Source organism: Prunus avium, chromosome 1 (assembly GCF_965620075.1).
Source record: "Prunus avium chromosome 1, drPruAviu1.hap1.1, whole genome shotgun sequence".
NCBI classification, from domain to species: domain Eukaryota; kingdom Viridiplantae; phylum Streptophyta; class Magnoliopsida; order Rosales; family Rosaceae; genus Prunus; species Prunus avium.
The window spans coordinates 35,744,746-35,758,751 of record NC_142284.1 but is presented as its reverse complement, the minus strand read 5'-3'; the positions used below and the strand labels follow the sequence as shown (position 1 = coordinate 35,758,751).

Below are 14,006 nucleotides of genomic sequence, written 5' to 3'. Positions count from 1 at the left end.
GTATTTATAGGGAAAAAATACATACTTTTTTGGTATTTTTTTTGATTTTTTTTTGCAATTTTTTTAGCCCAAAAAACGAGGACCGTCAGATTCCTGCCAAAAAACCCATCGGAGAGCCCCGGTTGCGACACATGGCACATGCGCTGAAGTCAAATTTTTTTTACCGTTGGCGCGTGTAACTCAAGCGCCAACGGTAAAAAAAATTTTGAATTGCCACGAGCTGACGTCAGCGTGACGTCAGCCCTGATGTCACAGCTCTCGGGCTGAAGCCCAGGCGAAACTTGCCCTTGGGCTTGCCCGGGCTGGTGGGACCCACGCCAAATCGGGCTGCAGGCTACAACGCTGGAGCTCCCTTGGGCTATTGAGGGGGGCCTTTTGCCCAGGTTTAGACCTGCGGTGGAGTTGCTCTTAGTCATGGCAAATGGGTGGAAGTGCTCTAAGAAAACCAAATTGAATGAGAAAAACCATGAATCTTTAAAAGTTTGGTTCAATGAGAATGAGTGGTTTGGCTGGTCCAATGAGAATAAGTGGTGGTGTGGTCCAATGAGAATAAATGAAGGTGGCCTAGGGAAAAAATAAAGTAGAAACACACCCGTATCAAAAAGAAAAGCAGAATCTATAATTGAACCCAAAAAAAAAAAAAAAAAAAAGCAGAAACACGCAGCTCAAATGGCCAGTTCATTCATTGTCTGCATATATTGCGCGTTCTTTGGGCCATCCATTGCTTCTCTCTCAGCCGTCTAATGTTGGGCCTGTTGGCCTCGGAAAAGAAAAATTAAAAAGGAGAAAGGAGTAAAAAAATATGACATTATTGTTGAGAGTGGGATTTGAACCCACGCCCTTTCGGACCAGAACCTTAATCTGGCGCCTTAGACCAACTCGGCCATCTCAACGTTGTTGAAATGTCTTCGCATCTTAAGGCTATTATCCAAAAGATCAACCGGAGAATAATAGAATTTCAGGACAAGCTTGTGACATCCACACATCTGAACAAAGGCTAAAAGGATTGTTTTTTATTTTATGCATCAAGTAAATAACTGAAAATTAGCAAATCCCTTTGGTTCTCAACTTGCATTAATTACCCAAAAAGAAAAAAAAAGCGCACACACATATGGCTTCAAAAATGCTATGCCTGTGTGCAGGCATCGTCACTCCTCCTCCTCCACCTCCTCCTGCTGCGAAGCTTGCCAATACAAATACTTGTTCCAAGCTCCCTCTGTCTTGTTCTTCAGATAAGGCTTCATCAGTTCGGCTTCAATCTTTCAGGTGCAAAGCTCTCGGCGAAAGCTCTCAGCCTCAGACCTCCTTGGCCGAAACTGTTTATCCAGGAATCTACGGTCCTTGGACCGTTGACTCCACCGACGTTCGAGAGGTACCTCTTTCTAATTCATATTCTAATTATTATGCTAATTAATTCCATCCAAGTCTAACCCAGTATTTTTTTTTTATGTTAACCCATCTTTGTTTTTGGGGTTTGCATTGGTGTGGCAGGTGATTTTGTACAGGTCAGGACTCGTGACAGCTGCTGCATCATTTGTAGTTGCTGCCTCAGCTGCCTTCTTGCCTGATAGCTTTTTCTTGACTGGAATTGTGAAGCACAATCTTGATTTTGTCTATGCAATTGGAGCTGGTGGGTTGGGTTTGTCTTTGTTTCTGATTCACATTTATGTGACTGAAATTAAGCGCACTCTGCAAGCATTTTGGGGGCTTGGTGTTGTTGGGTCTGTGGCTGCATATGCAAGCTTGGCTTTTCCAGCTGGAGAGGGCTTAGTTCAGTATGTTGTTGATAACCCAATAGCTGTCTGGTTTGTTGGCCCTCTCTTTGTATCACTCACAGGACTAGTTTTCAAGGAAGGTAATGAGAGAGCTCAAATGTGTTCTATTTTGCCTTGTTGCTCACTTTTCTTTTTTCTTTTTGAAGTACAAGCATGGTTCAGACTCCGTTCGCTGGAACATTTTTCATTGGGCTAGATCCTGTTGACTTTACTCGCTTGTATTTAATTCAAGCCTTAGATCAGTAAATTTAAATAGAGTGCTTATTTCAGGTCTCTGCTATGGGAAATTGGAAGCTGGAATTCTCACATTCATTATACCTATCACCCTTCTTGGGCACCTGGTATATTGTTATTCTTGCATATATCTTGTTAAAAACTGATCCTTTTCATGTTTCAAAGTTGAACCCTAGCTTTTATATCCTGTTTTATCTAGGCAGTTCATGCTCATTTGAATTGATTGAAACACAGAGTGGCTTGATGGATGATGGAACAAAACTTTCTTTGCTGGGATTATGGATGGCTCTGTTTGTGATATTTTCTGGAAGAAAGTTCACTCAACCAATTAAGGTAGTTTTCCAATTGACTTAATTGTATAAAAATCCCTTTTTTATACATATATTTTCAGTTACCATTTGAGATTAATATTAATGGCCAATACATTTGGTAATGAACTGTCTTTTTCACTTTCAATTCAAGGATGACATTGGTGACAAGTCTGTCTTCACGTTCAATTCTCTGCCTGAAGATGAGAAGCAAGCCGTGATTGAGAAGCTTGAGCAAGAGAAGTTTAGTCAGAATTTCGATTAGGTGTATTGAGTCACGATGGCTCTTTAGTCTCTAGTTCTACTGGAAAAGAATTTTGAGGTAGATTATACTGTACAAAACCTCTGAGTGTTAGACACTTTTCTAAAGCTACTTACATATTTATAGAGTCTTCATATTCTTATGGTCCCTATGTGTTTCCTTCTTTCCTTGCAACCATGTCATTTCAATTCAAAAGAACAATAGCTAATTAGATTATCTTTACCAAAATAATTAATTAGTTATTTATTTATTTTATATAATTTTATATGCCAGTCAAGATTTGGCAAGAGCCATTGCTGACAGATTAAAGAACATAAATCTGCAATGAAAGACATTATCATCACTAAAATTGAAAAATTAATATGGCCCCCTATTGAATTGAAGAACATATTAGCAGCAATTGGAATAACGGCACACCTTTTATTTTTTTATTTTTTTATATAGTTGACACGGTCATATTAATAAACAGTGACAACTATTAACTAGCATAAATGCTTACCATGGCTGGCCTTCCCCGAAAAAAAAACACCAGCAATTGTTCGACGGAAAAAATAATAAAAAACAGCTATTTTGCTGCAGACCCCCTTTCCTAAAGACACAATAAAAATTGAACCGGTTGCCGATTCATGAAGCAAAATCACGCTGCTGCTTCCACTTTACCCCTCTTGCTACTAGTCATTGCCCCGACATCCAACGCATTACCTCCGTTGTTCGCCTTTTTTCGCTTGCGAGTCTGCTTTAAGTTTCTCTCAACTGCAGTTGCTTGCAGTTCCTTCTTGTTGGCCTTTGCAGGTTCAACTGGACCAAGTTCTACCTCACTGTTAACAGAATCTTGCAGCTTAAAATGCTCCTTGCCCTCATGTCTCTCTGCATCTGTCATACAAATGTCAGCACTTTCTTTGGCTTCGTCCAGAGCTGCTTCACTTGCATTCCGAGTTTCGAGGTCTTCAGCAACCAAATCTTCATGTGAGCCATCAGTATGTTTACTTGACTCTTTAGCATCTTCCTCTGACTTAACAGCTTTCACCTGGAGTGATTCTATGATATTCTTGAGTTCTGTATTAACCTGTCAACACGTTAACATATATTAATGGCGAAATTGCAACTGATTAAAATATTTATTAGGGTAGAACTATGTAAGAAGAAGTCATCACTGATCAGAGTTGAAAACACAGTAGGATAACAAAATAAAACTGCAACTGCACCAAACAGACAGAAGTAGCATACACAAACCTGCCTTAACAGTGTTGTACAATTTTGCCAAGCATTAAGGTTAAGATTAGATGCATCCACTTCAGTATGGAGTGAACTTCAATATGGACTACCCGAACATATATGCAGCAGACTACATACCTGCGGATTGTTAAGAAAATCTGCTATGTCATTCGTACATGAAGGACACTTCATCACATTTTTCTTTGCCCGTAATGTACGTCTGCCTTGGCATGTCCGCTGTGTTGTTGCGCTTATGCCAGCAAAGGCGCCCTCTAAGCAATCTTTGCAAAAGTTGTGAGCACATGGTGTAGTAATTGGGAGAGTCATAACATTATGACAGAGGTAGCATTCCAACCCTGCATCGACCGCAATTTGCTTGTTAAACATATTGCATTAAAATTAAGGAAACAAGGAGTTATGGTGATTACATGAGCAGTAGTAATAAAATGGCAGGAATTACACACATTTTATCATAAAGCTATACCTTTCAGAAGCCGTTTGCTAACAGTCGTTTTCTGTTTTCGCTTGATAACTTTCCTAGTCTGTTTCTTATCTCCTAGGTTCCCACTATCCACCGGTATTTTGCTACGTGGTGGAGACCTTTTCCACATCCAGCAACCTTTTTCTTCCTGAGATGCACAAATAACATGTTTATTGACGTTCTTAAATGAAGATAAACCGGCACAGCTAAAACCATATAAATTAGCAATGAAACAATCTTACATCGAAGTCCCAAGAAGGTTCTACCCTTCTTTCTGTTACATCAATCGCATTCACCAATTCTGGAATAACTGGTAGAGGCCTTGGACGGTCTCCATGAACATCACTGCAGATTGATTTTCCAAAAATAAAGAGTGAAGAGAGACAGAGAGAGACATAGAGAGAAACAAAAAAAAGGGGACATTCATATATACCTTGTCCAAGGGGCAGGTTCATTGTCACATCTAACAAAAAGATACCTGCATACCTTAAAACCCTGAAAGAGCAAAACTCTTGTTAATGAACATATTAAGTATGAATCAAAATCTGACATATGCAATTATGAAGAGTTGTTTACTTGTTTTCCATGTTTTGTCCAACATTTCTCAATTCTGTAAACTCCATCGTATCGTAGCCCTGCTGGCGGGGCATAAGAGGAGCGTTTCTCCTTCTTGGATCTGCCCAAAAGAATAATTAGTGTTAGCTAAAACACATAAGATTCAACCTAAACGATAAAGAAAACAAAAATGACAAAGTTTTTAAGTGAAAAAAATTCGTTCTGGCATCAGATATTTTCTATTTGATAGACCCAAAACTCACCTGACAACTCGAACAGGGTAACCCTGTAGGCAACTTACTCTTAGTGCCTGATTCCTCAGCTCAAACTTCTGATCAAAAGTGTGAGCCTTATTTGTACGCTTATTGCCACTAAGGTCCCTTCCACCACTGTACAGTTCAGCACAAAACCAAAGATTAATCAAGACAAAACAGGTTCATTAAAATATCATTATGAATTAATTAATTATAATTATTCTAATAATTATATATAATTACCTTCCTGTGTAAAGAAACCACTCGCCATGGTCCTCATCATCTTCATAGCCACCAGAGAGAACCACCGACTGGGCCCCATGTTTGGACTGCCCGGCAATCCCAGAAATCATCGGAAAATGAACACCCCATTGCCTACATTCTATCCTGCCGTCATAAGTCTCCCCAACCAACACCCCCGTCTTCTTCTCAGGGTTGTTTTCGGCCGGAATGGGTCCAAAATGGTCAGGCGGGATGGTCACGAAGATTCTGCCGCTCGCGGCGTTGGCCTTGCCGGCCTTCTTGGCTCGCTCTGTGGTGAACGCCTTGTCAGGCCGGTTCTGGTTTTGGATTTGGACATAGTGAACCACCCTGGCTCGTTGTTCCTCTCCGATGAAGCCGTTTGACTGCTTCGCTATGCGGATGGCCTCCACAAGCACAGAGTTGATTCGAGGGTTGCTCGCCATCTTCGGCGGGACTGCGCGGCGGCAATTCGCGCAGGTTCGCTTTCCCTGCTTCACCCATTTCTGGAAGCACTTGAGGCAGAAGTTGTGACCACAAGGTGTCTGAAACAATTAAACACAGAAGCAGATAAAATTCCTTAAACAACTTTAAATTAATCTAATCTCCTAAGAGAATTTTAAATTAATCTAATCCCCTGACAGAACGGCTCACTTCAGGGCGAAGTGAGATCAAATCAATTAACGCAATTCCTTTACGATAGTCTAAATTACTTTAAATTAATCTAATCTCTTAATCGGGCTCACTTCCCGACAAAGTGAGACTTTAATTCTGCATTTTCTAAGTTAAATAATATATGAATAATAAATGGGAAGTTGAGAAGAACAAAAATGCTTTGAAACGGAAATTCAGAACACGACAGTTGGTGTCAGTTTGGATGACGAACCGTAACCGGTCTTTCCGGAAGCTGCATGCAAATCGAGCACTTGATATCGACCTCGAGATTATCGAGGCCATCGTTTTCACCGACGGTTTTGTCGTCCTTCTCTGGATTCGCGCCGACGACATCGGACGGTGGTCGCGCGCCTCCCGACATCAGTTCCTGCCTCCTCTTTGCCTTCTCCCGCTCGGTCAGAGACTCGTCCGACTCGATGGCTCTGATCGCCGCGATCAGCTCGCCGGAGCTTCCGGCCTCTCCTCCTTCGGCGACCGTATTACCGGCGATCTGTCCGTCGTCGGACGGCGGAGCACAGTCGGGACAGTCCCACATGAGAGTCTCGGCAAGGGTTTCGGGGGGGACGGCGAGGCAAGCCACATGCCAGGGGGTGGAGCAGGTTTTGCACGTGAGCGTCTCCTCGGCTGACGGCTTCGTTTTGCAGGCCATGCAAAAGCCGTTGCCGTCGCAGGGGAGCACTCTAACACTGACGTTGGCCATCGTGATGGAAAAAGAGTGGCGCGTGTTTGACTTGTAAAGGTCAAAAGACTGGACCTGAAAACTAGACTCTCTCTCTCTCTTCTTCCTGACAGTGACAGTGCTCACTGGTGAGGAAGCGAGGAATTTAGAATGGGTATTTATAGGACAGCCGGAGGGGTCGATATAGAATGTATTTGGTACGATTTTTTTGAATTCTTCGATTTTCCCTCTTGTTCGTTGTGCGTTCTATACATGGGAAGATTTCCGGCGCACATTGAAGTGTCACGCTCCAAAACTTTATTTCACCACCAAAAAATGATAGGAGAGGGGGAGTGATATTTACCAAATTAAGGAGGAGAGAAAAAGATAAGGAAGAAATTCCAACTAATTTTCTTTATTTATTGTTTGGCTACAAGGATAAAAACTATAAATGATGCTAAATATCGATATTTTCACCGATACTTGTATGTCAGGCTCGTTGAAGGTCTGTAAATGTAACCTAATTTGTTTTAACAAAGTACGAGATCTTTTTGAAAATAAAAAGTTTTGGGTAGAGTAACGATACATGTAGAAAGCTATGTTCTGGAACGAGATGAGTGAAGAAGCAGATTTGTGAACCACTCACCGAACCTAATATGCGGTGAGATATCATACCCTTTTGAAATCGCACATAGCACTTTTGCGCCACAAGGCTCCATCTATTCACTTTCGGAAAAAAGTTCTTCATTGTTGGTTACATGTTCTAACGACCCAACTACCCTGACATATTACCTTAAAAAAGTATGATTGGAATTGTAAGTGTGTGTGTGCAGTTAGATGCGATATAACGGCTAATTTTGTTTTAGCTATCGTTTGAGTTGAACTGCTGACTGAGATCACATTAAGGTCATAAAAAACGATGAATTACTAACTTGTCAAGTTTCCATAATTCAAAAGTAATGAAAAATATTTTATTAATCAACCATGATAATCGAAGCATTCGTTGTTGATCTAATATCTAAAGTAGTCGGAGCATTAATTATCTATGCAACGCGAACATTGTTAAAAATAACTTGGCGAAAAATGCTTATTCAGCGTGTCACTATTTCAGAGGAATCAAAGGTGATGTTGATTCAATTTTCCATAAGCCTTTGTTCAAAGTTACATAAACATTTAGTATCTATCAACGAGTCTTATGGCATGTTTATTTATTCATAATCATAATCACAATAAGGAGTTTACTTGCAATTACGAATTATGCAAATTATTTATTAATCACGTGAAAATGAAAGCATAAATGATGCCCACCCAATATCATAAATTGAACTATTGATTTTGGAGGAATTGCACTCTTGATTGTGAAGTGGTTCATGAAGAAACAATCCATTCAAGAGTGCTATTCAAGAGTGCTTTTTTAAAATTAAAAAAAAATTCCATTATACCATTCACACAATTTCTAAAATTTCAAGTTTTCCCATTCACTTTAATTCACCAAGTAAAATAGTATATTTATAAATATAAAATTCTAGTAATCAAGCTGATTTATATTACCCTCAGTTTGGACGGAGGAAAATAACTCGGAATTTAGCTAAAATTCGGGAATTGAAGAGGAGAAATTGATATTTCAATTGTTAGGCAACTTAAGCATGGAACTTATTAAATGACGCTCATAAAAAATTGTGGAAATTTGGGATCGAGATTCTCGAGTTTAATTTCCGCCAAAAGATGCATCATTTCACAATTTCTATTGAGTAGGAATTCGTTTTTCATTGTAATTTATGTAATTTACAAAATTCGACATACATAAATCCAAACACTAAAATTATTATTTGTCAAAAATTTAAACGGTGGAGATCTAAATTCAATCATCTAACAATTCTATACAATTTTCATTTTCTTCATCCAAACAGAAGGTTAATGAACATCTTATATTGAATCTGTGTCGACCATTCTCCCTCAAATTCCATGTAGTTTAGCAAGTAGCTTCATTGGAAATACGAATTCTAACTCCAACTCACTCAATTACAACTTAGTAGACAAGCCATAGCTTAACTTGCATGAGTGGAATGAGAGTGATGAAGTGGAGCACAAGTTATATTCCCCTTATGATGCAAAAGATAATTAATATTTTGTTTACAATGTTATTTTCAAAATATGTGATATAAATTTGCATTATTTGATTTATTATTTTTAGTGTTTTGATGTTCATAATGAATTGATTGGAAAAGTAAAAATAAAATGTAGAGTCTGTTTTAGAAAAAAAAAATCATCTCATAAATGATAGTTGTTGAATAATAATGAAAAAAGAAGAAGAAGATAATAATTGCTGAATACTAAATAAGTAAAAACGTGACCCGCGCGATAGTACACTTGTGAATACATGGAAAGTAGTTTACACGTCATGGATGGAAAGTATATTGACTAAATAAATAAAGAAAAGGAAAGTAATCTACTAATTTATCTTGAAAAGGAAAAAAATCCACCCAGAAAATGTAAGATTCGGCCCCCATTTTCAGCACATTTAAAGCTAACCCACCGAATTTTAAATTGTAGTTACGCCAGCATGGCTTCGTTTCAAAATGTATTAAAGACGGGGTGGGGGACTCTATTAGGACCCCTCAATTTGCTCTCTACACTCCTCTCTTGGTTTTCTCTTGCAAAATTCAAATTCCACTTTTACCCTTTACAATCACATTGGAATAATTCTCGAAGATTTGGCGATTAAGATTGGATTGGAATTTAGCACCCGCGGTCATGTCAATCGGATTGGAATTTAGCAGAAGCGGTCATGTCCCGGCTCTCGGGTTTTAAATATGTGGTTAAAGAGTTGGAGTAGTGGAATTATGTATCCGACCTATTTTATAAGATCAATTATTATATCAACTGCACATGATTGGATTATCACGAGATTATTTTTTAGCACCAAACATGACTTTGGGTTAAGCAATCCTACTACGTACCCAACAAACGAGGCCAAAAATTCAGCCCAATATACGTCACCATGGGCCGCTAGCCTAAGACAAAATCTCAGACATAGCTTTGTGGGGCCAAGTGGTTTTACGGGTCCAGAAACAACATGTCAGGATATTCAAGAAGAACGACACCGTTTAGCAAACTTTCCCTTTGTTGTTTTGATTCAGAAGCTGATTAACTTTGCCTTTCTTAAAACCCTAAACAGAACGAGTGGTTTTAGTTACCCACCACCAAAAGTGGACAAATTCGCATGCGTACACTCTCCGCTGTCATTACCTCATCGACTTCTTTTGGCCACTGTTTCTTCCATCGGCTCACTCTGCGCCACTCACACAAAACCCTAACATCACCTCTAGCTCCCTGCTTCAGGCGTCACTTCACACCAACAATGGCTGCTCCAGAGGACTCGCTCCGCAAAGCCCTTGCCGATAAGCAATCGGAGGTCGAGAACCAAGGCAACCAGGTCCGATCTCTCAAAGCTGGCAAGGCGGCCAAGTCGGAGATTGATGCCGCCATTGAAGCCTTGAACGCGTTGAAGCTCCAGAAGGCTTCGATCGAAAAAGACCTCCAAGCCACATTGAGCAGCGCCGATGGCTCGGTCAACAGGGAGGCGTTCCGCCAAGCGGTATCTAATACGCTGGAACGGCGTCTGTTTTACATCAAATCTTTCAACATCTATGGTGGCGTTGCGGGACTCTATGACTATGGTCCGCCCGGTTGCGCCGTCAAGTCCAACGTCCTCGCATTTTGGCGTCAGGTTCGTTTGATTTAATTTGTCTACTTTTTTATTGTTTCGATTGGATGAAAACTCTAGACTAGTTCGTGTTTAAGTTGTTTTAATTCAATAGTCTGCTTATGGGAGTCTGCATGGGAATTTTTTTTTTTGACCAACTGGAAGGGATTTAAATTTATGTGTAATTTATTTTCACGATTTACTTATAAGGAATTGGTAACAAGCTTTTGACATTCAAGAACGGTTGTGAGTAAAAAAAAAAAAAGAAGAACAAATGAGTGCATGAGTGGAGGTCTGTGTGAAGAACATCACAGCTTAGGGAAAGGAATGCATAATCAATGATTTGTGCTTTTTTCTATCGTCTTGCAGCATTTTGTGCTTGAGGAGAACATGCTGGAAGTTGACTGTCCTTGTGTGACACCTGAGGTGGTTCTGAAGGCATCAGGGCATGTCGAGAAATTCACAGATCTTATGGTTAAGGACGAGCAAACTGGGACTTGCTACCGGGCCGATCACTTGCTCAAGGATTTTTGTAATGATAAGCTCCAGAAGGACCTCAACATTACTGCAGAGAGGGCCAAAGAGCTTAAACATGTACTTGCGATGTTAGACGACTTCTCAGCTGAAGAACTAGGTGCAAAGATAAAGGAGTATGGGATTGTATCCCCTGACACAAAGAATCCTTTGTCCGATCCTTATCCATTCAACTTAATGTTTCAAACTTCAATTGGTCCATCTGGCTTGATCCCTGGGTGAGCATTTCAGACACATAAACATATTATCAAAACTTTTTCTGTAATGTTAGTATCAATATCCATGGAATTTTGCCTTGCTCATTCTTATTTTATGTGTTACCTCATTTTCTGCAGGTACTTGCGTCCAGAAACTGCACAAGGCATCTTTGTGAATTTTAAAGACCTGTATTATTACAATGGCAACAAGCTACCATTTGCTGCAGCTCAAATTGGGCAGGCTTTTAGGAACGAGGTTATAAATCCTTTCCTGTGATTCCGAAATAAGATCATGCCTGATTTTTTCAGGGCATTCACAGACATGGTCTTTCACTATTTATTCTTCTTACCAATGTAATCTTTCACTCTCTATTGGGACTGAAAGGCTCGAAAATTGTGTGTGGTTTATCAGCTTTATCTTTAAACAATAATACTACATCTATACCTACAAAATAATATATATATATATAATTGTCATGTAACTTGTGCCATGCTCTGTTATTGCCCAGTGGTTTATGTGCCCAGTCTTCTTGTTGTTTCCCGTTGAAGTTAAGCCATCATGGAAGTTCCAGCTTGTGTGATCCATAATCAATTCCTAACTTGTTATTATAATGTGCAGATATCTCCTCGCCAAGGCCTTTTGAGAGTTCGGGAATTCACTCTAGCTGAGATTGAGCACTTTGTGGATCCTGAAGATAAATCTCACCCAAAGTTTTCAGAAGTTGCAGAGTTGGAGTTTTTGATGTTCCCAAGGGAATTACAAATGTCTGGCGAATCTGCAAAGGCAATTCGATTGGATGAAGCAGTAGCTAAGGTTGGGTTCTGCCCAACTTTTATTTGACCTTGTTTTATATTTATATATCTTTTCTATATCTTAGTTTGATGGTGCAATTTCACTTGATTTAGGGAATAGTCAACAATGAAACTTTGGGCTACTTCATTGGCAGAGTGTATCTTTTCCTCACTCGTTTAGGTGTAGACAAGAAACGATTGAGGTTTCGCCAGCATCTTGCAAATGAAATGGCTCACTATGCTGCTGATTGTTGGGATGCGGAGATTGAGAGTTCCTATGGCTGGATTGAGTGTGTTGGTATAGCTGATAGATCAGCATATGACTTGCGTGCTCATTCGGTAAGGACTTGTTAGATATTTTTAATTTAAAAAGCTTAACTGTAAACTTCTTTTTCATTGATCATTATGCTGATATGGTAGCATTTTAAATGTATATTGATTAATTTTTGGTTTCATTTGGTAGTGTTTTGGTCCAGTAGGATTTTATTTGTCAATTTCAGAACTACATTTTTAAGAATGAAACAGTTGTACCATCATGAGAGAAGACTTACAACATGAAGTGATGCTGAGTGTATATTCTGCTTTGGTGTTGAAAACTATATTTTAATAAGTATTGTTTCTTGTTTTATGACAGGAGAAAAGTGGCGAAGCACTTGTGGCTCATGAAAAGTTTCCAGAACCAAGAGAAGTAGAGGTAAAGTTTTATGCAGATCATGTACATCATTGATGTTATCAGTAAACACGACTTCCTGACTTCGTCTGTAAGAACAGTCTACCATTTTTGACTTGTTATATAATTTCAGGTATTGGTTATATCTCCGGTAAAGAAAGAGATCGGCCTTGCTTTCAAAGGGAGCCAAAAGAATGTAGTTGAAGCTTTGGAGGTGAATATAGAATATTGTCTTCTGGTTTATCATCTTCTCCCTTTTAATAAATATATTTTTGTGTTGATGTATTACTGCATGCATTTCAGTCCATGAAAGAAAAGGAAGCTTTCGCATTGAAAGCTGATTTAGAGTCGAAAGGGGAGGTGGATTTTTATGTCTGCACTCTAGGGAAAAATGTATCTATCAAGAAGAACATGGTGAAAATTTCAAAGGAGAAAAAGAAAGAACACCAAAGAGTATTCACGCCCTCTGTAATTGAGCCTTCTTTTGGTATTGGGCGGATTATATATTGTCTTTTTGAGCATTCATACTACACACGGGCGAGTAAAGCTGGGAATGAACAGTTAAATGTTTTTGCTTTCCCCTCAATTGTTGCACCTATTAAGTGTACGGTTTTCCCACTCGTCCAAAATCAAAAGTATGAGGATATTGCTAAAGACATTTCCAAGTCATTGACTGTTGCTGGCATATCTCATAAAATTGATATTACAGGTATGTACATGAGAGAATTATCTCGGTTTAATTCCCCATTGCAGCTTAAGTTTATCCTGAAATTACCAATCAGTATTTGAGTTTCTGACTGTTTGATTGTTTGTTTGATAAGGTACCTCAATCGGGAAACGCTATGCACGAACTGATGAACTGGGTGTACCTTTTGCAATCACGGTTGATACTACATCGTCTGTGACAATTAGAGAGAGAGACAGCAAGGATCAAATCCGTGTTGATGTGAAGGAAGCAGCATCTGTTGTGAAGGAGGTAACCGAGGGACTGAGGAGTTGGGCCGATGTGTGGGCGACTTTTCCCCATCATTCTTCTGCATCTGCGGATGAGTAGATCTAGGGTGGTTTTAACACTACTAAGATCCACATACTATAGTTTTAAGTCAGAAATTTTAAAACTATACAAAGCCTACAAGGTTGATGAAGCACAACCAACTAAATTGGGAGATACATTTTTCCTGAATGTGTGTAGCAGCTATCTGTTTCTTTTTCTTGTACTTTTACTATTGCAATGCAAAGTTGTGCAATAACAGAAGTATGACTTCAGCCTGAATGTGCTTGAGCAAGTAAATTTGTAGTCGTTTATTTACTCCGGAAGCTGATCAGTGTGGATCGGCCTCGGCCTGGAGAATCTTGAGGCATTGTTTGCCGTGTCATTTTGGACTAAATTTTGGTGCACAATTTTATTGTCGTTCGAATTACTCATCCCTAGGCACATGACAGCAAATAA

General features: G+C 39.4%; 3 protein-coding genes and 1 non-coding gene across 4 annotated transcripts; 2 read left to right on the top strand and 2 right to left on the bottom strand.

Moving 5' to 3' along the window:
* Positions 1-812: 812 nt before the first annotated feature.
* TRNAL-AAG (transfer RNA leucine (anticodon AAG)) lies at positions 813-893 on the bottom strand. Its single transcript has one exon. It is a non-coding gene; the product is annotated as a tRNA-Leu (tRNA).
* A 144-nt stretch (positions 894-1,037) lies between these two features.
* Positions 1,038-2,728, top strand: LOC110768691 (integral membrane family protein). The gene is made up of 5 exons (XM_021972524.2): positions 1,038-1,372; positions 1,492-1,855; positions 2,046-2,116; positions 2,244-2,342; positions 2,472-2,728. Exons 1-5 carry the CDS (start codon positions 1,112-1,114, stop codon positions 2,580-2,582), a joined length of 906 nt encoding a protein of 301 aa, XP_021828216.2. The 5' UTR covers positions 1,038-1,111; the 3' UTR covers positions 2,583-2,728.
* A 249-nt stretch (positions 2,729-2,977) lies between these two features.
* LOC110768690 (E3 ubiquitin-protein ligase ORTHRUS 2-like) lies at positions 2,978-6,931 on the bottom strand. The gene is made up of 9 exons (XM_021972522.2): positions 6,211-6,931; positions 5,328-5,869; positions 5,094-5,219; positions 4,852-4,951; positions 4,709-4,770; positions 4,518-4,620; positions 4,279-4,423; positions 3,933-4,150; positions 2,978-3,645 (listed from the first exon to the last, which is right to left on the bottom strand). The coding sequence occupies exons 1-9, from the start codon at positions 6,697-6,699 to the stop codon at positions 3,217-3,219; spliced, it is 2,214 nt and encodes a 737-aa protein (XP_021828214.2). The 5' UTR covers positions 6,700-6,931; the 3' UTR covers positions 2,978-3,216.
* A 2,890-nt stretch (positions 6,932-9,821) lies between these two features.
* LOC110768695 (glycyl-tRNA synthetase / glycine-tRNA ligase) lies at positions 9,822-13,829 on the top strand. The gene is made up of 9 exons (XM_021972536.2): positions 9,822-10,387; positions 10,733-11,115; positions 11,233-11,350; positions 11,714-11,908; positions 12,001-12,225; positions 12,521-12,580; positions 12,690-12,770; positions 12,860-13,265; positions 13,378-13,829. Exons 1-9 carry the CDS (start codon positions 9,881-9,883, stop codon positions 13,608-13,610), a joined length of 2,208 nt encoding a protein of 735 aa, XP_021828228.1. The 5' UTR covers positions 9,822-9,880; the 3' UTR covers positions 13,611-13,829.
* The last annotated feature ends 177 nt before the right edge of the window (positions 13,830-14,006 follow it).